General features: G+C 34.7%; 1 protein-coding gene across 5 annotated transcripts in view; it reads right to left on the reverse strand.

The window, feature by feature from the left end:
* Positions 1-25,282, reverse strand: part of dom (domino helicase) — a 689,640-nt gene that overhangs the window by 559,955 nt on the left and 104,403 nt on the right. For all 5 annotated transcript variants that reach the window (XM_069845730.1, XM_069845733.1, XM_069845731.1 and 2 more), the window contains one exon: positions 14,049-14,234. In XM_069845730.1, coding sequence (XP_069701831.1) covers positions 14,049-14,234 — 186 coding nt within the window. The remainder of the gene's footprint in view (positions 1-14,048; positions 14,235-25,282) is intronic.

Below are 25,282 nucleotides of genomic sequence, written 5' to 3' on the forward strand. Positions count from 1 at the left end.
TAGTAGTAGTAGTAGTAGTAGTAGTAGTAGTAGTAGTAGTAGTAGTAGTAGTAGTAGTAGTAGTAGTAGTAGTAGTAGTAGTAGTAGTAGTAGTAGTAGTAGTAGTAGTAGTAGTAGTAGTAGTAGTAGTAGTAGTAGTAGTAGTAGTAGTAGTAGTAGTAGTAGTAGTAGTAGTAGTAGTAGTAGTAGTAGTAGTAGTAGTAGTAGTAGTAGTAGTAGTAGTAGTAGTAGTAGTAGTAGTAGTAGTAGTAGTAGTAGTAGTAGTAGTAGTAGTAGTAGTAGTAGTAGTAGTAGTAGTAGTAGTAGTAGTAGTAGTAGTAGTAGTAGTAGTAGTAGTAGTAGTAGTAGTAGTAGTAGTAGTAGTAGTAGTAGTAGTAGTAGTAGTAGTAGTAGTAGTAGTAGTAGTAGTAGTAGTAGTAGTAGTAGTAGTAGTAGTAGTAGTAGTAGTAGTAGTAGTAGTAGTAGTAGTAGTAGTAGTAGTAGTAGTAGTAGTAGTAGTAGTAGTAGTAGTAGTAGTAGTAGTAGTAGTAGTAGTAGTAGTAGTAGTAGTAGTAGTAGTAGTAGTAGTAGTAGTAGTAGTAGTAGTAGTAGTAGTAGTAGTAGTAGTAGTAGTAGTAGTAGTAGTAGTAGTAGTAGTAGTAGTAGTAGTAGTAGTAGTAGTAGTAGTAGTAGTAGTAGTAGTAGTAGTAGTAGTAGTAGTAGTAGTAGTAGTAGTAGTAGTAGTAGTAGTAGTAGTAGTAGTAGTAGTAGTAGTAGTAGTAGTAGTAGTAGTAGTAGTAGTAGTAGTAGTAGTAGTAGTAGTAGTAGTAGTAGTAGTAGTAGTAGTAGTAGTAGTAGTAGTAGTAGTAGTAGTAGTAGTAGTAGTAGTAGTAGTAGTAGTAGTAGTAGTAGTAGTAGTAGTAGTAGTAGTAGTAGTAGTAGTAGTAGTAGTAGTAGTAGTAGTAGTAGTAGTAGTAGTAGTAGTAGTAGTAGTAGTAGTAGTAGTAGTAGTAGTAGTAGTAGTAGTAGTAGTAGTAGTAGTAGTAGTAGTAGTAGTAGTAGTAGTAGTAGTAGTAGTAGTAGTAGTAGTAGTAGTAGTAGTAGTAGTAGTAGTAGTAGTAGTAGTAGTAGTAGTAGTAGTAGTAGTAGTAGTAGTAGTAGTAGTAGTAGTAGTAGTAGTAGTAGTAGTAGTAGTAGTAGTAGTAGTAGTAGTAGTAGTAGTAGTAGTAGTAGTAGTAGTAGTAGTAGTAGTAGTAGTAGTAGTAGTAGTAGTAGTAGTAGTAGTAGTAGTAGTAGTAGTAGTAGTAGTAGTAGTAGTAGTAGTAGTAGTAGTAGTAGTAGTAGTAGTAGTAGTAGTAGTAGTAGTAGTAGTAGTAGTAGTAGTAGTAGTAGTAGTAGTAGTAGTAGTAGTAGTAGTAGTAGTAGTAGTAGTAGTAGTAGTAGTAGTAGTAGTAGTAGTAGTAGTAGTAGTAGTAGTAGTAGTAGTAGTAGTAGTAGTAGTAGTAGTAGTAGTAGTAGTAGTAGTAGTAGTAGTAGTAGTAGTAGTAGTAGTAGTAGTAGTAGTAGTAGTAGTAGTAGTAGTAGTAGTAGTAGTAGTAGTAGTAGTAGTAGTAGTAGTAGTAGTAGTAGTAGTAGTAGTAGTAGTAGTAGTAGTAGTAGTAGTAGTAGTAGTAGTAGTAGTAGTAGTAGTAGTAGTAGTAGTAGTAGTAGTAGTAGTAGTAGTAGTAGTAGTAGTAGTAGTAGTAGTAGTAGTAGTAGTAGTAGTAGTAGTAGTAGTAGTAGTAGTAGTAGTAGTAGTAGTAGTAGTAGTAGTAGTAGTAGTAGTAGTAGTAGTAGTAGTAGTAGTAGTAGTAGTAGTAGTAGTAGTAGTAGTAGTAGTAGTAGTAGTAGTAGTAGTAGTAGTAGTAGTAGTAGTAGTAGTAGTAGTAGTAGTAGTAGTAGTAGTAGTAGTAGTAGTAGTAGTAGTAGTAGTAGTAGTAGTAGTAGTAGTAGTAGTAGTAGTAGTAGTAGTAGTAGTAGTAGTAGTAGTAGTAGTAGTAGTAGTAGTAGTAGTAGTAGTAGTAGTAGTAGTAGTAGTAGTAGTAGTAGTAGTAGTAGTAGTAGTAGTAGTAGTAGTAGTAGTAGTAGTAGTAGTAGTAGTAGTAGTAGTAGTAGTAGTAGTAGTAGTAGTAGTAGTAGTAGTAGTAGTAGTAGTAGTAGTAGTAGTAGTAGTAGTAGTAGTAGTAGTAGTAGTAGTAGTAGTAGTAGTAGTAGTAGTAGTAGTAGTAGTAGTAGTAGTAGTAGTAGTAGTAGTAGTAGTAGTAGTAGTAGTAGTAGTAGTAGTAGTAGTAGTAGTAGTAGTAGTAGTAGTAGTAGTAGTAGTAGTAGTAGTAGTAGTAGTAGTAGTAGTAGTAGTAGTAGTAGTAGTAGTAGTAGTAGTAGTAGTAGTAGTAGTAGTAGTAGTAGTAGTAGTAGTAGTAGTAGTAGTAGTAGTAGTAGTAGTAGTAGTAGTAGTAGTAGTAGTAGTAGTAGTAGTAGTAGTAGTAGTAGTAGTAGTAGTAGTAGTAGTAGTAGTAGTAGTAGTAGTAGTAGTAGTAGTAGTAGTAGTAGTAGTAGTAGTAGTAGTAGTAGTAGTAGTAGTAGTAGTAGTAGTAGTAGTAGTAGTAGTAGTAGTAGTAGTAGTAGTAGTAGTAGTAGTAGTAGTAGTAGTAGTAGTAGTAGTAGTAGTAGTAGTAGTAGTAGTAGTAGTAGTAGTAGTAGTAGTAGTAGTAGTAGTAGTAGTAGTAGTAGTAGTAGTAGTAGTAGTAGTAGTAGTAGTAGTAGTAGTAGTAGTAGTAGTAGTAGTAGTAGTAGTAGTAGTAGTAGTAGTAGTAGTAGTAGTAGTAGTAGTAGTAGTAGTAGTAGTAGTAGTAGTAGTAGTAGTAGTAGTAGTAGTAGTAGTAGTAGTAGTAGTAGTAGTAGTAGTAGTAGTAGTAGTAGTAGTAGTAGTAGTAGTAGTAGTAGTAGTAGTAGTAGTAGTAGTAGTAGTAGTAGTAGTAGTAGTAGTAGTAGTAGTAGTAGTAGTAGTAGTAGTAGTAGTAGTAGTAGTAGTAGTAGTAGTAGTAGTAGTAGTAGTAGTAGTAGTAGTAGTAGTAGTAGTAGTAGTAGTAGTAGTAGTAGTAGTAGTAGTAGTAGTAGTAGTAGTAGTAGTAGTAGTAGTAGTAGTAGTAGTAGTAGTAGTAGTAGTAGTAGTAGTAGTAGTAGTAGTAGTAGTAGTAGTAGTAGTAGTAGTAGTAGTAGTAGTAGTAGTAGTAGTAGTAGTAGTAGTAGTAGTAGTAGTAGTAGTAGTAGTAGTAGTAGTAGTAGTAGTAGTAGTAGTAGTAGTAGTAGTAGTAGTAGTAGTAGTAGTAGTAGTAGTAGTAGTAGTAGTAGTAGTAGTAGTAGTAGTAGTAGTAGTAGTAGTAGTAGTAGTAGTAGTAGTAGTAGTAGTAGTAGTAGTAGTAGTAGTAGTAGTAGTAGTAGTAGTAGTAGTAGTAGTAGTAGTAGTAGTAGTAGTAGTAGTAGTAGTAGTAGTAGTAGTAGTAGTAGTAGTAGTAGTAGTAGTAGTAGTAGTAGTAGTAGTAGTAGTAGTAGTAGTAGTAGTAGTAGTAGTAGTAGTAGTAGTAGTAGTAGTAGTAGTAGTAGTAGTAGTAGTAGTAGTAGTAGTAGTAGTAGTAGTAGTAGTAGTAGTAGTAGTAGTAGTAGTAGTAGTAGTAGTAGTAGTAGTAGTAGTAGTAGTAGTAGTAGTAGTAGTAGTAGTAGTAGTAGTAGTAGTAGTAGTAGTAGTAGTAGTAGTAGTAGTAGTAGTAGTAGTAGTAGTAGTAGTAGTAGTAGTAGTAGTAGTAGTAGTAGTAGTAGTAGTAGTAGTAGTAGTAGTAGTAGTAGTAGTAGTAGTAGTAGTAGTAGTAGTAGTAGTAGTAGTAGTAGTAGTAGTAGTAGTAGTAGTAGTAGTAGTAGTAGTAGTAGTAGTAGTAGTAGTAGTAGTAGTAGTAGTAGTAGTAGTAGTAGTAGTAGTAGTAGTAGTAGTAGTAGTAGTAGTAGTAGTAGTAGTAGTAGTAGTAGTAGTAGTAGTAGTAGTAGTAGTAGTAGTAGTAGTAGTAGTAGTAGTAGTAGTAGTAGTAGTAGTAGTAGTAGTAGTAGTAGTAGTAGTAGTAGTAGTAGTAGTAGTAGTAGTAGTAGTAGTAGTAGTAGTAGTAGTAGTAGTAGTAGTAGTAGTAGTAGTAGTAGTAGTAGTAGTAGTAGTAGTAGTAGTAGTAGTAGTAGTAGTAGTAGTAGTAGTAGTAGTAGTAGTAGTAGTAGTAGTAGTAGTAGTAGTAGTAGTAGTAGTAGTAGTAGTAGTAGTAGTAGTAGTAGTAGTAGTAGTAGTAGTAGTAGTAGTAGTAGTAGTAGTAGTAGTAGTAGTAGTAGTAGTAGTAGTAGTAGTAGTAGTAGTAGTAGTAGTAGTAGTAGTAGTAGTAGTAGTAGTAGTAGTAGTAGTAGTAGTAGTAGTAGTAGTAGTAGTAGTAGTAGTAGTAGTAGTAGTAGTAGTAGTAGTAGTAGTAGTAGTAGTAGTAGTAGTAGTAGTAGTAGTAGTAGTAGTAGTAGTAGTAGTAGTAGTAGTAGTAGTAGTAGTAGTAGTAGTAGTAGTAGTAGTAGTAGTAGTAGTAGTAGTAGTAGTAGTAGTAGTAGTAGTAGTAGTAGTAGTAGTAGTAGTAGTAGTAGTAGTAGTAGTAGTAGTAGTAGTAGTAGTAGTAGTAGTAGTAGTAGTAGTAGTAGTAGTAGTAGTAGTAGTAGTAGTAGTAGTAGTAGTAGTAGTAGTAGTAGTAGTAGTAGTAGTAGTAGTAGTAGTAGTAGTAGTAGTAGTAGTAGTAGTAGTAGTAGTAGTAGTAGTAGTAGTAGTAGTAGTAGTAGTAGTAGTAGTAGTAGTAGTAGTAGTAGTAGTAGTAGTAGTAGTAGTAGTAGTAGTAGTAGTAGTAGTAGTAGTAGTAGTAGTAGTAGTAGTAGTAGTAGTAGTAGTAGTAGTAGTAGTAGTAGTAGTAGTAGTAGTAGTAGTAGTAGTAGTAGTAGTAGTAGTAGTAGTAGTAGTAGTAGTAGTAGTAGTAGTAGTAGTAGTAGTAGTAGTAGTAGTAGTAGTAGTAGTAGTAGTAGTAGTAGTAGTAGTAGTAGTAGTAGTAGTAGTAGTAGTAGTAGTAGTAGTAGTAGTAGTAGTAGTAGTAGTAGTAGTAGTAGTAGTAGTAGTAGTAGTAGTAGTAGTAGTAGTAGTAGTAGTAGTAGTAGTAGTAGTAGTAGTAGTAGTAGTAGTAGTAGTAGTAGTAGTAGTAGTAGTAGTAGTAGTAGTAGTAGTAGTAGTAGTAGTAGTAGTAGTAGTAGTAGTAGTAGTAGTAGTAGTAGTAGTAGTAGTAGTAGTAGTAGTAGTAGTAGTAGTAGTAGTAGTAGTAGTAGTAGTAGTAGTAGTAGTAGTAGTAGTAGTAGTAGTAGTAGTAGTAGTAGTAGTAGTAGTAGTAGTAGTAGTAGTAGTAGTAGTAGTAGTAGTAGTAGTAGTAGTAGTAGTAGTAGTAGTAGTAGTAGTAGTAGTAGTAGTAGTAGTAGTAGTAGTAGTAGTAGTAGTAGTAGTAGTAGTAGTAGTAGTAGTAGTAGTAGTAGTAGTAGTAGTAGTAGTAGTAGTAGTAGTAGTAGTAGTAGTAGTAGTAGTAGTAGTAGTAGTAGTAGTAGTAGTAGTAGTAGTAGTAGTAGTAGTAGTAGTAGTAGTAGTAGTAGTAGTAGTAGTAGTAGTAGTAGTAGTAGTAGTAGTAGTAGTAGTAGTAGTAGTAGTAGTAGTAGTAGTAGTAGTAGTAGTAGTAGTAGTAGTAGTAGTAGTAGTAGTAGTAGTAGTAGTAGTAGTAGTAGTAGTAGTAGTAGTAGTAGTAGTAGTAGTAGTAGTAGTAGTAGTAGTAGTAGTAGTAGTAGTAGTAGTAGTAGTAGTAGTAGTAGTAGTAGTAGTAGTAGTAGTAGTAGTAGTAGTAGTAGTAGTAGTAGTAGTAGTAGTAGTAGTAGTAGTAGTAGTAGTAGTAGTAGTAGTAGTAGTAGTAGTAGTAGTAGTAGTAGTAGTAGTAGTAGTAGTAGTAGTAGTAGTAGTAGTAGTAGTAGTAGTAGTAGTAGTAGTAGTAGTAGTAGTAGTAGTAGTAGTAGTAGTAGTAGTAGTAGTAGTAGTAGTAGTAGTAGTAGTAGTAGTAGTAGTAGTAGTAGTAGTAGTAGTAGTAGTAGTAGTAGTAGTAGTAGTAGTAGTAGTAGTAGTAGTAGTAGTAGTAGTAGTAGTAGTAGTAGTAGTAGTAGTAGTAGTAGTAGTAGTAGTAGTAGTAGTAGTAGTAGTAGTAGTAGTAGTAGTAGTAGTAGTAGTAGTAGTAGTAGTAGTAGTAGTAGTAGTAGTAGTAGTAGTAGTAGTAGTAGTAGTAGTAGTAGTAGTAGTAGTAGTAGTAGTAGTAGTAGTAGTAGTAGTAGTAGTAGTAGTAGTAGTAGTAGTAGTAGTAGTAGTAGTAGTAGTAGTAGTAGTAGTAGTAGTAGTAGTAGTAGTAGTAGTAGTAGTAGTAGTAGTAGTAGTAGTAGTAGTAGTAGTAGTAGTAGTAGTAGTAGTAGTAGTAGTAGTAGTAGTAGTAGTAGTAGTAGTAGTAGTAGTAGTAATGTTGGTATATGAATACAGCTTCCCTGTCACTTCGGCATGTTCTGGATGGCAGAGCGTATAATGCCATTTTATGTTGCTCAGTAGTTTTCCTGACAGTACCTTACAACATACTAACACTTTACCGAACGCAAAACAATTAATAGTCTTCCTCCCACACTGTACGAAATGAACGTTTGCTTACAGAAGGTTTTTGATTGTCATTGTCCCGCACTGTTCGTATGTTACTAAGTACTTGAACTGCCTTCCACAGTCATCCGTCGAGCTTCGAACGAGGAACAGCACGCTCTACATTCGAAGGTTGTGATTACAGAACGTAATTGGGAGCCAGAGAATGAACATACCTGCTCTAATGCAAGAGAGCCACAGTTATACACTCAATTTTTCAGGAGAGGCTTCAGAAGTTTTCTTGAGTGGATATAAAATCAGAATTTGAATTTGAAGATAAAAGGGACTTGAAATAATTTTATTAACATGCCTTATTTGCACTGCAAATCATTTCTTTTAATTTCATTACTATTTTCTTAATTATCATCATCATCAACTTGGTTTTCTGACTTATAGCTCTACTGCACTAAATAAAGTTGCATTTAGAGAAAATTAATAACTTTTCTATGTAACAGACTTTCATGAAACTTTGTACGGTGGTTTCTGGTAGTAATCTATATTTGTTTTGTATACAAATTCTGATTACGTTCGTATGAGGAAAACTAACCCTTATAAGGTGATTGCTTTTAGCGAAAATTAATAACTTTCCTTCTAACAGATTTTTATGAAATTTTGTTCAGTAGCTACAGGTAGCGTATTTGTTTTGTATATACAAACTCTGATTGCGTTTGTATAAGAGAAACTACCCCTTATGGGGGGAGTGCATTTAAACAAAATTAAATTAATTTAGACAAAATTAGCAACTTTTCTCCTACCTAAACAGACCCATTCAGCAATACATCTCACATAAACAAGACTGTGTGATAAAGGGGAGTTATGAGTGATTGATATTATGCAGGCGCTTATAGAGCTGCAAATAAATCCATCTATACTCCAAATTAGCTAGGTTCCGCAAAAGTTTCTCTATTGAGCCAACTGAGCGTGTTTCGAGAAATATTTCTGCATAAAAATGTGATCCTATCTCATTCTCAAAATTTTGTACCTCTATATGCATTTAAAACATTGCACATAAATATTGTAGAGCTATTTATAAATAAAAAAAGTCACCGAATGAATTATACATTATGGTTAGGGCTAGTATTTTGATGAAATTGCATCTTTTTTCTAGTAAGTCAGAAACATAGCCACTTTAGTATTTGTATGTTATGTGACAAACTGAGTATTTTAAGACATATTTGTTAGAGCATTTTTTTGCATTTTTTGCCTGTTTCAACTCATAAGAGCATTTTTTGTTTTAATTGGTCATTTTTTGGGCATTTGATTTAATTTTGGCCATAAATCCCCATTATTTCCTTTGATATTTTCTCTACATATTTTGTCCATAATACAAATTATTTTGTATAATATTTTAATCGTTTTTGTACACAAATATTGCCATTTTAACGTAGTATACCTCATGTAATGGATCAGTCCAACCATCCCTTCAATATAGACTCCTCTATGCATGTTAGTTCTGGATCAGAGTGGCATCAGGTAAAATAATTAATTAAAGTGTACTATTTAGAAAAAAATATGTAAAATTAAATAAACTTAAATGTTGGTACTAGAATTTAATTTAATTACTAGTCTAAATATTAAGTAGTACAAAACTTCTTTTCCTACTAAGCCAATTATGTAAGATCAATTTTTAGGGCATTTTTGAAAGATTTTTAGGTCATAAATGCATTGTTTTTAGGACATTTTTTCATCATTTATAGGTCATCAAAATCCTAGCCCTAATTATGGTTAAAGTAATAAACGAAGTCGAAAAGTCGTAAATTTATATTTCAAAATTGTAATTTACTGTCGAATTCAGAAATTTTATTTTTTACTGTAAAAATCGTACAAATTATAAGTTTCTCATTTCAAATACTAAACGTAACAGTAAAAACGATGTTAGAGATTTAAAAATATGAGGATAAATTATTCCATTTATTTATTAAACAGAATGCATAAACAATTATTTTGTTTACATTTATAGTAGAAAATTTGAAATTTGGCAAGGATTTTTCACTTCCAAGTCAATGTGCATAGGTGTAGTGGACATAAGAGTGGATAATATATTAAAAAATGTTACAGCATTTATTATGTCATTAAATATTTTTTATTATACCAATGTATCATTATAAATCTTACACCACTAACTTACCTATTCAAATATTACGAACATAAAAACTATAATATCATAATAAACATAAGTAATTCAAGCTAACAAATATGAAAACAAATAATATTTCTTCGCATCTTCAAACTGATTGATTCAGGTCATCAGTCTCATGTGCATCATCTCATTTTAAGCCAAAACAGGATTTTTGGCATGTAGGTGGAATAATCTTGGGTCTGCAAAAGTCAATACAGTTCACCTTTGCAGCTGAAATTTTTGGAACTTCTTTGTAAGCCTGCATTAACTCAAGATTGTATGATCGTCCATGCTGTCTTTTACATCAACTTAACCTTTAAATTATATTTGGAAACAAACACATTTACTGCCAATATTAATTCCTCTGTTGTGAAATGAAGTACATCATTCACTTCATCTTCTGAAAATAAAGAATCTTCTACTGGCATGGCAAGAGCAGATGTCAGCGTTGTGTTTATAGGTTCCTGTAATTGATTATTCTGAATGGGCATCAGATGAGCTATATCACCAACTCCGCCAACTTTTGTCCCTTCTGGTGCCAGTAGTCTAAATCATAAAACAAAATAAACATGACATCAAAAATATATTCATACACTGTAGGTGTAGTAATATACGAGGCGTGTTCTTAAAGTAAGTTCCAAAAGGGTGTCGTAAGTAAACGGGAAGATATTTACAAACCATTTTTGTTGCATTGTATTCCCCACACTTCAATTACTTTTTCAACATAATCTCCACCATTACTGAGGCATTTATCGAGTCGTGGCACAAGTCTTTCTATCCCCTCGTTGTAGAAATCGCCCATCTGCGAAGCGAACCACTCCAGCACTGCTGTTTTCACTTCATCATCTCCATCAAAACGTTGACCACCAAGGAACTTCTTGAGGTGCAGGAAGAGATGAAAATCACTTGGAGCCAAATCCAGTTTGTAGGGGGGATGGTCAATTTGTTCCCAGACAAATTTCGAGATGAGATTTTGGGTGTCACAAGCTGTGTGTGGCCGAACGTTGTCATGAAGCAACACAACTCCGTCGGTCAGCATCCCATGTCTCTTGTTCTGATTTGTGCGACGGAGCTTCTTCATGGTCTGACACTAGGTTTCTCTATTAATGGTTTCAACCCGAGGCAAGAATTCGATGAGTAGGACTCCTTTTCAGTCCCAAAAAACAGTGCACATGATCTTGCGTGTTGACATGGTTTGTTTGAATTTCTTTTTCCTTGGTGATGCAGTGTGCCTCCATTCCATGGACTGCTGCTTCGATTCAGGTGTCATGTGAGACACCCAAGTCTCGTCACCTGTCACAATATGGTCAAGAAACTCATCGCTTTGCTCACTATAACGTGTGAGAAAGCTCAATGCACTGGAAGCTCGTTTGGTTTTGTGTTCCTCGGTGAGCATCTTGGGTACCCATCATGAGCACAATTTTCGATATCGTAATCGATCTGTCACAATTTTGTAGAGAACACTCCACAACATTTGTGGAAAATTCAAGGAAAGCGAAGAAATTGTGAACCTCCTGTCCTCATGAATTTTTTCATCAACAGCGTGCACCAAATCGTCATTGATCAAAGATGGCCGACCAGTACACTGCTCGTCATGCACAGAGATTCGGCCCTCGTTGAACTTCCTAACTCATCTCCGACCATCCCATCACTAATGGCATCATCACCATACACCTCACAAAGTTGACAATGAATGTCAGCTGGTTTGATGTTTCTCGCATTCAAGAAACGGATGACAGACCACATCTCACAGTCGGCAGGGTGCTCGATCACTTTAAACATTTCAACTGATCACAACTAACCACACACATGGACTGAAGCTCTAAAACTGCATGCACAGCTTGCCTGAGGACTGAAAAAGAAAACACGCATGCGCAAAATAACGATTGCAGTGATGCGACGGTTATTAATTGAAAACAGAACTTACTTTAAGAACATGCCTCGTAAATATATAAAAATAAAAACATACAGCAAGAACAGGTCCTAGTATCATTTCAGAATTTTTTTAGTTGGTTATTTAAGGTCACTGTATCAACTAATTACTAGATTCTTTAGCATCGATGGGATTGGTGATAGTGAGATAGTATTTGGCAACATGAGACCGAGAATTCTCCAAAGACTTCCTGACATTTGCCCTACATTGGGGAAACCTCGGAAAAACCCAACCAGGTAATATTTATTTATTAGCCCAAGCAGGAGTTGAACCCATGCCCGAGTGCAATTCCGGATCAGCAAGCAAGTGCCTCAGCAGATTGAATTGCACTGGTGGTCACTTTAGAATTGCAAACTATAAAGTTCAGCAGTATAGTAATTTATAAACATTAATATATACATATAAATTATCATGATTATTAATGTTTATTAAAAATGCTTTCAAAATAAATGTAACTTCCAAATTCAAACATACCTCATTTGTTTCTTCTATGTTTCTTTATCCATTTTCTTCATTTTGATAGTTCTTCTGCTCTTTTAAGGCTAATCTCACAAGATTTTCATTTCTAGACATTTATTACAATATTACTATAAGACCTGTAACTACTGCAAATGCATATAATGGATTAGGAGTCACTTGATCCAAATCTAGCTGTAAGCTTGTAGCCACTAGTGCAACATAGCCGCCATTGAAAATGTGGCTGTGTTGCAATAGTAAATGTTCAGTGACATAAGGACTTACATGCCATCTAGTGGAATTTTGTGAAAACAAAAATACGGCCTTCTTGCAAATGTTAGAATAGAAAAAGAGTAACCCAGAAAAGGGTGTATCTTGATTTCCCATTTTTCTGAGTTGTGGTTCTATTGCATTAGGGGTGCGATATGTAACAGTGTGTGAAATGTGATACACAAATTTACACATTGAAGAGATCAATGTAAGGAGCTGTTTAAAGCAATAAACTCAATATTCAAATTATGTGGGTTGGGCCATTTGTGTGATGAGCATCTCATGTATTTCAAGTTACAAAATGGCCCACTTTTCCAGTCCTGATAACTTATTGCAGACAGCTTTTAGAAAATTATTCTCATATATCTGGTTTGGAGAAACGTCTAATGAAGTTATAAGACCCTGTATATATTTAGGTTGAGGCATTGACTAGAGTTTATTTGCTCGTAGTGTTTCATTAACATTTTTTGATTGCATGTAAATAATACTCCCTTTGCGCGTTTTTTTAAATAATTTACTAAAATGGATTTGAGGAAGGTGGGATATGATGATAGAGATTGGATTAAACTTGCTCAGGATAGGGACCAATGGCAGGCTTATGTGAGGGTGACAATGAACCTCCAGATTCCTTAAAAGCCAGTAAATATTTAAATAATGAAAGTTAACAATCATGCGTGACGAATACATTTTTTGATACTAAAGCCAAGAAGAACTGTTCCAAGGAAAAGATCACTTGTTCAGCTAACATCATTAAGATTTACTAAGGCTTCTTTCAGATATGTCATGTTTGATTTTACGTTCTGCAGAAGTCTGTCCAAACATGGCAAAGCATTCATGTAAATTAATTTGTTAACTAACTGATGTAAACAGCTTCACTTTTGCAATAACAAATTCGGTCCAAGAACATCATTTTGGCCTAGATAACAAAGTGGATTGTGATTAAAGTAAGCAGACTTTTAGATTTTGATCTACATTCATACAGAATTCTACTGACACCGATTCAAAATTAATAGTATGAGAACAACTTTAACACTGAAGACCTTAAAATTAATTACCTTATTATCTAATTGAATAGCTACGTGGAAAAACGTTGCAAACGACATTTTATTTCCTCTTGCAATGTTTTAATATAAACACATTGCATGTACTTTGTTTTATATTTTTGTGCACACTGTTGGCTGAAAATTTAAACAGTAGAACCATCAATTTAGGCTGTAGAACCTAGCAGGTTGTGGGAAAATGTTACACTGCGAAGTATCAAGTATTTCTTTTTCTGGTACTGTCAAATTTCCCTGATGTTTCCCAATTTTCCCGTCATTTAACATATCCCAGTTTCCCATATGGGTGGACACTCTGTAATTAATTTATGTTGTTAGTAACATAATGCCTAAAATAATGCTATAGCTAAAGTATAATTATTAATATAATTGAATTGTAATGTAAATTATAGTTATGGTGTGACCAACACAGACATGTGGACACCATAATGTATTCACGATTATGACATCCACTTCACAACATATCAACTGCATATAATAAAAACACATATCCATTTTCAGACAAATGCCTCATGTCAACAGACCGACTCTTATTTTTAAGAATCTTCAGGAATTCCATGTCATCATAAAATGAATGTGATCTTCCAATTCTCAACAGTACTGCAATAAGTTAAGAAGCTTGGGAATTATTTCTAGTCTCCTTAAGCTTCGATTAAACCACAAGATGTAAGTATTTCCTTGTCTTTATTCCTGACCATGGAGCATACAAGTGCTTCAAAACAACTTTTAAGTTGTCCAGAAATAAGGGAAGAAAAAGAATCTGAATTCTGCTCAGAGTGAACTGTAGAAATGAAAAGAACAAAGAAGGGAAACAAAATAAACTGAAATAAAAATAGAAATAAACATTGTTATTTAGTTGACTGTACGAAGACAGGTTTGAACCTCATAACATCATAAGTGACACCAATAAGGCAACTCATGTGGCAACAAAGTCAAGAGATAATGGGGTAGAGTGGCCAGTTCCTTTCCCCTTTCATTGTATACATTGCTGACTAGTAACATATTATACTTATCAGACAATAAATAAACATTATACAAGATTAATACTAAATGTTACAAATGAGGACAATCACCCTCACTGAATGAAATTACTCAGAGACAAGTTAAAGGAATAACAGAAACTACCAAAAGGGAACCAAAATACAGAAAGAACAATGTTATATTGTGTCCCAGAAATGAAGAAGCATTATAATATGATCTTGAAGAATAAAGAGTGAGCAAAGTTTAAAAAAATATATATTTTTGAGTTTCCAAAACAATCTGTTGACACAAAGATGTTGTAAGTATAATAATTAGCAAACCAGTAACTTTTAATTGGAAATAAACACTGCAGAGAAAAATCAATTCATGCTTTTTTAAGACAGAATAACATTTTAAAAATCGAAATGAAAACATGTTATACAAAGAAGTGTGTACTGAAGCTAATTAACCAACCTTCTTTGCAGCAGCCTTCTTCCATTTTCTTTCCTGGGCAAAATCTGCAGCCAACCATATCATTTCTTCAATGAGGTAGTCCCAATGTGCCTTCACCCGTGGAGGTTCTTGGACTTTTGGAAGTCTCTTCTCTGACCACAAACCGTCCCTTTGCAGTTCAGATATCCTCTGCATCACATATGCTTCCTGAAGTATAGTATTAGCATTAATACCACCAACCACACAAAATATGCTTCGAAAAATCACCTCTATTCAGATGTGTACATAGTACTTGTGTATCTAGAAAAGGCATTTGACGAAGTGGATTGGAACAAACTGATGGAGATCCTAAAGAAAATAGGTATGGATTGGAAAGAGAGGAGGCTGTTCAGTAATCTTTATACGAAATAAGTCAAATTCAGTTTAGGAGAATAAATGTCTGAAGGAAGTGAAATAGGGAGAGGAGTATGATAAGGATCCCCTTTATCACCCACCCTGTTCAACATCTACTTGGAGGATTTAGTGAAGAACTGTTTTCATGACATGGGAGGGGTGATAGTAGGAGGAAGAATAATAAGGTGCATAAGATTTGTTGATGATATGGCGTTGCTTGCAGAAGAAAAGACTATACTAAGGGAGCTACTGGAGCTAAATGACAGCTGTGAGCAGTATGGGATGAAGATAAATGCAAAGAAGATAAACATGTAAATACCAAATGGGGCAGTAGAGCAAGTGAACCGCTTTAAATATTGGAGTATACAAGTAGTAACATGAGCTGCTGCCAGGAAGTCAAAATGAGGATAGCAATGGCAAAGGAAGCTTTCAATGGAAAAAGAACTAAGGAAGAGACTAGTGAAGTGCTTGATGTGGAGTGTGGCATTGAATGGGGCAGAAACATGGACATTACAACGAAATGAAGAGAAACGAATAGAAGATTTTGAAATGTGAGAAAGAAGAAGAATGGAGCATGTGAAATGGACAGACAGAATAAGAAATGAAACTGTGTTGGAGAGAGTGGGTGAATAAAGAATAACGTTGAAGCTGATCATGTAGAGAAAAAAGGAATTGGTTGGGTCACTCGCTGAGAAGACACTGCCTACTGAAGGGTGCACTGGAAGGAATGGTGAATGGGAGAAGAATTCGGGGCAGAAGAAGATATCAGATGATAGACATTAAGAATATGGATCACATGCAGAGACTAAGAGGAAGGCAGAAAATAGGAAAGATTGGAGAATGCTGAGTTTCCAGTAAAAGACCTGCTCTGGGCAGAACACTATGTATATAGGATTAGTTAAAAGTCCCACACTACCTGAATAACTTTTGAAGCATGTGGTTCAGTGATATGACACTTGGCATGTGGGAATAACCATATACTAAGAACTCAATAATGGTAATATCGAGTTTTCTACCTCCGGTTCAGTGTTACTAAATAAAAAAACCAGAAAAGTGTAGGTCTAATGAATAATACAAGTAAAATTTTTCATTTGTTTACTGTGATTTGACTGTTCTTTGTTTATATCCAGGACTAGGGTAAAATGCTTCTTTTGTTTGCTGTGATTAATTTGACTGTCCCATGGAATACAAGTAAAACACTTCTTTTGTTTACAGTAATTTGATTGTCCATTGTTTATATCTATAGACACATGTTTATTGATACAGACATCTCATTTAAGGAATTGAATCTGACATTCTAGTGTGTTAAATAATTCTGTCTGATGTTGAGCGAAAGGGAAAGAATTCAAATTTTATTGATTATTGACTATGGAGACATAACAATCTCATCGAGAGGCAGCGACTGTATTTATTGGAATGCATCCAGATTGCAATCCAATTCCACATACAACAGTGACATGGATCATAAGGAAATTCACTGAAACTGGAAGCGTAAAGGACTTAACAAGATCAGGTTGCCCGAAAAGTGCAACTGATGATAATACTTCATTGGAGGTTCTCCTACATGTGCAAAAAATCCAAAAGTATCTACTACTAGAATTTAATATAAGCCAAAGTTCCGTGATGATAATCCTTAAAAGTACCAAGCAACAACCTTTTTAAAATTCAACTTATGCAGGAACTTTCAGAGGACAATCCTGACAGAAGAACGCAGTTTTGTGAATTAATGATGGAGTGCATTAACAACAATCCAGCTTTTCTTAGACAAATTATATTCGCAGATGAAGCCACATTCTACCTGAATGGATTTGTCAACAGACACAATTGCCAATACTGGTCAGACGTAAATCCACAATGGATGGAGGAGAACCACATGCAGTATCCACAGAAACTTAATGTTTGGGCTGGTATTATTGGTGACCATATTATTGGCCCTTTCTTCTTTACAGAAATGCTAAATTCTAATAGGTACTTCGATTTGCTCCAAAATCAAGTAGTACCAGCCATCGCAAACTTCTTTCCAAATCCAGTCAACCATCATCTACCCAGAGATATCTATTTCCAACAAGATGGAGCTCCAGCTCACTATGGACAGAATGTTGTTGTTGTTGTTTTCTAATGCCAGGCGTACGACAATAAAGACATTTGACCTCTTGCACTCCAATATTTTTCAAACATATTATCATGGCCAGCCACTGAAGCACAGATTTTGAGGTGTTCCGAATCCATTTCTTGGTTTGAGTTGCACACTGGCAGTTAGGGGACTGATATATTCCAATTCCATGCAGGTGCTTGGCCAAACAATCATGGCCTGTTGCCAATCTAAATGCAGCTACAGACGATTTTCGTGGTAAATCGGGAATTAACTGTGGATTTTGATGCAGACAGTTCCATTTTTTCCCTTGGGATTGTGTTATCAAATTTTGTTCGTTGAAGTCTAAGTATGTAGATTTAATAAATCTTTTCACAGAGTAATACGTAGCTTTAGTAACAGGTCTGTAAGTAGCAGTGCTGCCCTTCTTTGCTAAAGCATCCGCATTCTCGTTTCCCAGGATTCCACAATGGGATGGTATCCATTGGAATACAATTCTTTTATTGAGTGATATTAATTGAGAGAGCATTTTAGTTATTTCTGCTGTTTGAGATGAAGGTGTGTGTTTAGAGACTATTGATAGAATAGCTGCTTTGGAGTCTGACAATATAACTGCATTTTTAAATTTATTGATGTGGCATAGAAGATTCCTGAGACTTTCACTTATTGCAATGATTTCTCCATCAAAACTTGTTGTTCCATATCCAAGAGATCTATAAAGTGAGAAGAAACAGCACATAACACCTGCACCGGCACCTTGTTCTCTGGAGATCAAGGATCCGTCAGTGTATAAATGAAGCCAGTTTTATGGAGGGTACCTAATATTAATTGTCTCTAAAGACAATTGTTTTAGTATTTCAGTGTTTACTTCTGATTTTAGTATTTCTTCTGTTAAATTTAGATTATACTCTATATTTAATAGAGTTAAAGGGTTTGGTTTAATTTGTAGGTTTTCTTTTAAATTCGGGATATTGATTTTCTGTTGTAATTCTTGAACCATGGATATGAAACTTTTTTGAGTTTTCAATCTACAAAGAGGATTGTATGAATGCCAATTGTTTCCTAGTAATGTAATAAGTTTTTCATATTGAATCAGTGCTTTTTCTTCTATTGTCATTTTGATGCTGTTAATATTAGTGAGGAATCTCATAGAATCTATTGGAGTTTGTTTTGATTCCACCAGTAATGAGTCTGAGAGCTTGGTTTTGAACATATTCTATTTCGTTTATGAAAGGTGAAGTAATTAAAATTTCTCTGCAGTATGTCAGCACTGGCTGTATAAACATTTTGTATGTAGTGTTCAAAGTATTCCTAGACCATCCCCATTTCTTTCCTGCTAGTCTTTTTAAAAGGGAGAATCTTTTACGAGCTTTTTCAGAAATATATTTCAAATGGTTGCTCCATGTTAACTTACTATCGAAAATAACTCCAAGATATTTGGATTCATATGTCCTAGGAAGGTGTTGGCCATTGTATTGGATATTGAATTCTCTTTCTTTTTTACCGAGTGAAAATATTTGGTAGTTACTTTTGCTTAAATTGAGTGTCATCAAATTTGATGTATTCCATTCATCTAGTTGATTTAGAGCTTTAAGAGCAGAATTTTGAATTTTGTCTCTATGTCTGTAAGATCCGCAAGTCCACAAAACTATATCATCTGCAAATAGTGCTGTTTTCATGTTTGATTCCTCTAATAGGGAGGGTAAGTCATTTATATAAATATTGAATAAAGTTGTGCTGAGGACAGCACCCTGAGGTAGACCTCGATATGTTTGTAACTAGAAAGTGAGTTATTGAATTTAGTGGCAATGAATCGTTGACTAAGGAATTCTGATATCCATCTGAACATATTGCTGGAGATACCTAATTTCTGGAGTTTTAGTAATAATTTATTTCTCCAAACAGAGTCATATGCTAGCTGAAAGTCAATAAATATTGCCAAGGTATCTTCTTTCTTGTTAAAACTGTCTTTTATTTCTTGGCCGAGGCGTATGACTTGTTCATTGGTAGAGTGTAGTTGTCGAAAGCCGGCTTGTCTTGGTGATAAAAGATTTTGGGATTCTAAATACCAAGTTAATCTGTTGGAGATCATGGACTCCATGGTTTTTGCTATCATGCTTAATAGTGCTATTGGTCGATAACTATTAACATCATGAGCAGGTTTCCCTTTTTTGTGAATTGGTACAATGATTGCTTTTTTCCAAGCTGCAGGAATTGAGGTGTTCCATGATAAATTGAAAATGGATAAAAGTACAGACTTGGCTTTTTCCCCCAGATGTTTAAAAAATTCGGAATTAATGTTGTCGGGGCCAGAAGATTTCTTGGTTTTTAAATTTTGTATAGCTATATTTAATTCTTTGGAAGTAAAATGGACAGAATGTTCGTGAGCATTTAGACCAGGTTTCACCACAACGATGGATTGGTAGGAGAGGTCACATAGAGTGGCCAGCTAGATCCCCAGATTTGTCGCCTTTGGACTTCTTTTTGTAGGGCCATTTGAAGTCAGTAGTATATCGAGAAAGACTCAATAACTTAGAAAATCTGGAGCATCGAATAATAGAAGTGGTGCAAGATATTCCTAAAGCCTAGTTAAATCATTCCTTAAATGGTTTCTATGATTGACTGGCACATTGTCAAACAGCTGAGAGCTACCTGTTTCAACACAGAATTTAGATGGCCAGCTAGTTTGTTTTGTTTTTGTTTAGGAAGGAGTATTTTATTCTTTTAATATTTGATACACTTCTCTGTTTTCTTGACTTACCAACACTGAATTCGTACAGAAGTATCAAGTGTGGGTACTTTTTAAAAAGCTCTTAATGAGCATTATTCAAAAATAGAAAAAGATATTGGGTGTTCCATTTAAAATAAGAGAGTTGAAGTTACTTCCAGTTAAACCGGAAGTAGAAAAACTAGGTGATGCCAATATTGAGTTCTTAGTATATGGTTATCCCCACACACCAAGTTGCATGTCACTGAACCACATGCTTCAAAAGTTATTTAGGTGGTGTGGGACTTTTAACTAACCCTGTGCATGTGTGTGTGTTTCTTTTTTCTTTTCAGGAAAATAAAACGAATTTCAGCAAAATGTGTGAAAGAATATGAAATAGAGAAAGAACAGTTCAAATAAAAAGAAATGTAAATATATCTGAAAATGTGACATTTAAGTAAAAGGTATTATTTTTATCTCATAGCTAAAGACTACAGATTTTCACAATAACAAAAAGATAAATCTTACATTAAATGGGAAAGTTTTCGTGTTAATATGTTCTGACAAATCAAGTTAAATGCACAAAATAAAACAATATTATTTTTACATCAGCAAGCTTACAAACAGCACCTCACAAATGCCATACAGATATCTCTCTCTCTCTCTCCCCCCCCCTACTTATTTTTTCAAATTGCTCACAACCTAGTAATTTTCCCCAGACTCTCCTGGTTGACAAAGGGCATGGATGCTAACATAATGACCATTAAATTAAGGTTGAAATTCAACACAGCCTATGTAAGAATATTACATAGTAGCCAATGTATTTAATTGCATATAATAGAGATACACAACCACTTTCAGACAAATGCCTCATGTTAACAGACTGACTCTTATTTTTAAGAATCTTCAGTAATTTTTGTCATCATAAAATGAATGTGACCTTTCAGTTCTCAAGTAATAACACAATAATGTATAATACGACACCACATGGAAAAAGTATACAATGGTGAGTTTGTATGTTTGTAATACATGAACAAATTCCATATTGTATTCAGTACTGTACGTTCACAGTTACTCTTGGATTTTCTTAATGTCGTTATTGCTCACAAATCTCAAGGAAGAGGAACATTATATGATTGAACTGTAAGTTACTCAATGTAACTAACATGTTTCTCATAAAACGAAAAAATGAAAATGGTGTACTTCTAAAATGAGAAAAAAAAAATTCTTTATAACCACACTTCAAATTCTGTGTAAATGTGGAACTATTGTCAAAATGGTTACCCGAGTATTCACATGTCAATACGAAATCTTAAGAAATTTCATAGTTACTAAATCTGTATAACATTTGTCATTAGAGAGGATCATTTGGAATTGATGTGGAGTGTAGTTACTCAGTGCTAGTAAAAACATTTATTGTGGATTATAGAGGGCACAATGACAGAAAAAATGAAGATACAGTACGACCTCATTTTAATGTTCCTGTTTTTAAGAAATTTCAAGGAATAATTGCAGTGCTGTAGTTGGGCCGATATGCCGTACCGTCTAAAATATAAACTCGCTGTTAAAGAGTACCAGCAAAAAAAAATGTAGACTCGAAAATATTAATTATGTTCAACTAGTCTTTAATATACTTTGGAATGGAGGATGTAAGATGTCTCAAAATAATTGATTTTGATATCTGATATAAAAGTAACGGCTGGCATCTCATGTCCACTGCTTAACACTTGTTTTATCAAAAACCATGGTCTGGCACCTCAAGAATAATTGTGATCTGTTAATTTTAAGCTTGCAGACCATCGTGGTATTTCTAATATGCCTACTAATCAGATGACATGGGGTCTCAAGACTGAAAGCTCTAATAATAAAAGAAAACAGACTCTAAATAAAGATATAAATATGCAAGTTTAGCCAAAGTTACGATACCTATTCATTTTGTTCAGAATATGCACTAGTCTGTTAATCTTTTGAAGAGGAGGAAAAATGCAAATACCTGGGAGCAACACTAACAAATATAAATGATACTTGGGAGGAATTTAAACATAGAATAAATATGGGAAATTCCTGTTATTATTCGGTTGAGAAGCTTTTAACATCCAGTTTGCTGTCAAGAAATCTGAAAGTTACAATTTATAAAACAGTTATATTACCGGTTGTTCTATATGAAACTTGGACTCTCACTTTCAGAGAGGAACATAGGTTAAGGGTATTTGTGAATAAGGTGCTTAGGAAAATATTTGGGGCTAAGAGGGATGAAGTTAGAGGAGAATGGAGAAAGTTACACACCATAGAACTGCACGCCTTGTATTCTTCACCTGACATAATTAGGAACATTAAATCCAGACGTTTGAGATGGGCAAATCCAGAAATGCATATAGTATTAGTTGGGAGGCCGAAGGGAAAAATACCTTTGGGAAGGCCGAGACGTAGATGGAAGGATAATATTAAAATGGATTTGAGGGAGGTGGGATATGATGATAGAGAATGGATTAATCTTGCTCAGGATAGGGACCAATGGCGGGCTTATGTGAGGGCGGCAATGAACCTCCGGGTTCCTTAAAAGCCAGTAAGTAAGTATATGCAGTAGTCTGTCACGACCTTATTATGAAAGGTCTAACTATTCTAGGAGCTTAAAAAGTGTACTGTACTGTTAAGGTCTTTGAGTCTATGGTACATTTGCCAGGATCGTATGTTGAGGAGGCATTCTTTGCTTCAAAACAGAAAGCTTTCAAACTTAGTGAGCTATACAGGAGGATAAAGATAGTTGAAATAAACCCTAGTCAATTTTACAGAAGCCTGGCAGAAAAGGCAGAAAACTTCAAGCAGAAGCTTATTAATCCTATACAAACATCCTACTTACATTGACAATCTAAGATTAGAAATACAAAATGGAAGATGGGTAAAAAAAAAAAGAGAGAGAGAGAGAGAGACTGTTGAAAGATTATACTTGTAAATACAAACCTATAATATAACTGTAGGTCTAGTAATACATGAATCTCAAACTTATATGAACATTTGCATCTCGACAAGCAGAATAACATTCAGGCCTTCAGGGAATATACTGACTTCAATGTGAAAGCACCAGAACTTTGTGGTTTGTTACGTTTCTATTCAAGTTTCAACTTCAGAATGCGAAGGCGCATTAGTGTAATGATCGATATGCGGACTAAGAAAAGAAATTCTCTTCTAGTAAAAGAAATTCTAGGCTTTTGTTCCCAAAAAATGTGTTGGGTCATCAGTGCACAGTGGGTAAGATACTTAATCTAGCAGGAAAAAACTCAATTTGCTGACCTTCACAAAATCGACCATTTGTATGTTTATAATTAGGATAAACATCTATATGGCAGCAACCTTCAAGGAAATTAAGACTGCAATAGGATACAGTTGCGTGGAGTGGCCTCGAAGTGGGCTTACAGATTAGGATGCACCACACGTGATTTAGCGTGTGAAGTATGGATATGTTGTGAAAGGTATTCAGGTGTTATATTGTATTACTTTGATGGATATATTACCCACAGGTATGTTGGCCTACTTTGGATACATACAATTTTTATCGAATTTAAGGAAGCATAAAAATAGTAGGCCTATATACAGACTTGTTAATAGTATAAACAAAATCGATTATACCATTTCCAAATAGAGTTTTAACAATAACAGACGTCAGAAAGTAATACACTTTTCAGGTCAAAATTTAGGTAAACTCATGGTGTTCACAGTTTTCATCTACAAAGGAAATCAGAGATAAAAGAAAGCAATTGGTGCCATTTCTAAAATAAGCTCACAGTAGGGGTTTAAAAGCAATTCAAAATTGACAGCACCATTTTGGACTTGAAATTCTTAAAAAAAATCACAATACAGAAGATGTAGTGAGCAACGCCAACGAGAATGGATATAGGAAAGTTGTGACTAACAGAATTAGATCAACCTCCCCACAGCATGTAAGCAGAAGAAGAAGTTTTTCGAGAAACAGAAAATCAAGAAGTGTGGAAAGGAATGAACATAAAAAAAAACTTAACGGAATCACACAGGCAATCCAAAACAAATAATTGGAGAATGACTGGTCCTTGAAGTGGAAATGACATAAGAGACTACTTACGAAAAGCTGAAAATCTTGAGAACACAAATCCAGAGAGAAGTAATAGAAGTGAAGAAAGAAGACCAAGTGAGGAAGAAGTCAGAAGATCCAGAGAAGAGGAGGGAGAAGGAGCAGCACCACCACAAGCTGAGGGAGGTATCACAGACAGAAGTTCGAGGTGCTCGAGAGGACGTGAAATGACTGTATCAAGAAGGAGCAGTATTGGATCAACAGAGGAGGCTGGAGCAATTAACGAAAGTTTACTGAAGAAAAAATGTGGAAATGTGGTCGACAGAGGCACCAGCTGAGACAGTAACGTCAGCCAACATGATGCGTGAAGTGATAAACCAGCCAAGACAAAAGAGTCAGCAATTCAAAGCATGGAAACACAGCGCTCCCGAGTCAGCAATTAAGGAACAGATGACTGCAGCGAGCGATGATCGAACAAGGATAAGAAAGGAGGTCAGGAGAAGTCGATCTGAGGGCGGCAAAGGGTTCCGGAATCAATCAATCTTCTTAATGTATCCAGTTGTTTGCTGACAACATAAAGTCCACTATAGTCCATTGTAGTCTGTTCAGTTTTTTCCCCCCCATGAGAAATAGGGGTATTTTGATCGTGTTCATTATAGATGCCTGTTGCTAGTAGCCAGAGTTGGGGTGTAGTCAATATATACTGCAGGGCTGTGTCTTCTGCAACTGGTACTGATGATTTTAAGTTACTTCTTTTGTGGTTTATGGATGGACAGTAAAAAAGAATGTCTTCCAGATCTTCATCATGATTATTACATCACAGACACGTAGGATTATCAGAAAGGTGAAATCAGTGTAGGTACAAATGTGTGAGAATGTGACCTGTTCTGACTCTAGTTAAAAATCTTTGAACAAATCTGGACAAGTTTTTGTACATTTCCAGGTCATTTGGTTTCTTTTGTACAGACTGTAAAATTTTTCCTTTGTCAGAAGAAAGCCAATTGTTGATCCATACATTTATAAAATGAGACTTTATTGAAGCAAAAGCAATGGATAGAGATATCACTTGAAGAGGTCTTGGTTGCAAATATGTTGCCTGTTTTGCAATATTATCGACTTTCTCGTTTCTAGGTATACCACAATGACTAGGTATCCATTGAAATGTTATTTACTTTTGTTTTTTTTTTTTTTTTAGTTTACTTAGTTGTTTCTGAATTGGAATAACTCTATGTGCATATAGGTTTGGTACATATTTAATTATATTAAATATAGCTCCCTTGGAGTCGGTAAGTATGCAAATAGATTTTTCAGAAATTTTACAGAAACTTTTTAGAAATTTGAGTAACACACTGAAGAGCAGCAACAATAGCTAGCAATTCAGTGTCAAGACTGAAAGAGGATGAACATGGTATAAAGTAACTTTCTTGATATTTTGGAATATAATACCCTGCTCCTGATGTCCCATTATTAGGATTTAGAGATCCATCTGTATAAATTTGAAGGTGATCCTTATATGTGCTGCAGAGTAGTTCCATGGCATCTAAGAATGTGTGGAGGATCATTTTTGGAATGATTTCCTGGAATTTGTATGCTATGTTCTGGAATCACCCATTTCCATGGAGGAATTTCGTTCACAACTGGAGTTTTAGCAATGAGTGTGTCTGTGATATAGATTGGTATTTCTTCTTTGTTTATTTTATAGAAATTACACAGGATATTATCTGACAGTTCGAAGAACATCTGAGATCTAAGGGTCCCGGAACAGGTCTAACGAAATGACTGTTTCATTCCCGAAAGGCAGTTTCCTGACATTAGCATCAGGAAGGGAACAGAAGAGTTACAATCTGCGTAACTGGTGTGTGATTGGAGATGGAAACACAGAGGTATGAGAAAATAGGATGTTAACCTGGGCAATGAAATACTTAAATGTGGCTTTATAAATATAGAAGGGAACCTGAACAAAATCAGAAATAAAGAATTATATAGATTATTAGGTGAACATGATATTCCAGAGGTAG

This window comes from Periplaneta americana, chromosome 14 (assembly GCF_040183065.1).
Source record: "Periplaneta americana isolate PAMFEO1 chromosome 14, P.americana_PAMFEO1_priV1, whole genome shotgun sequence".
Lineage (NCBI taxonomy): Eukaryota > Metazoa > Arthropoda > Insecta > Blattodea > Blattidae > Periplaneta > Periplaneta americana.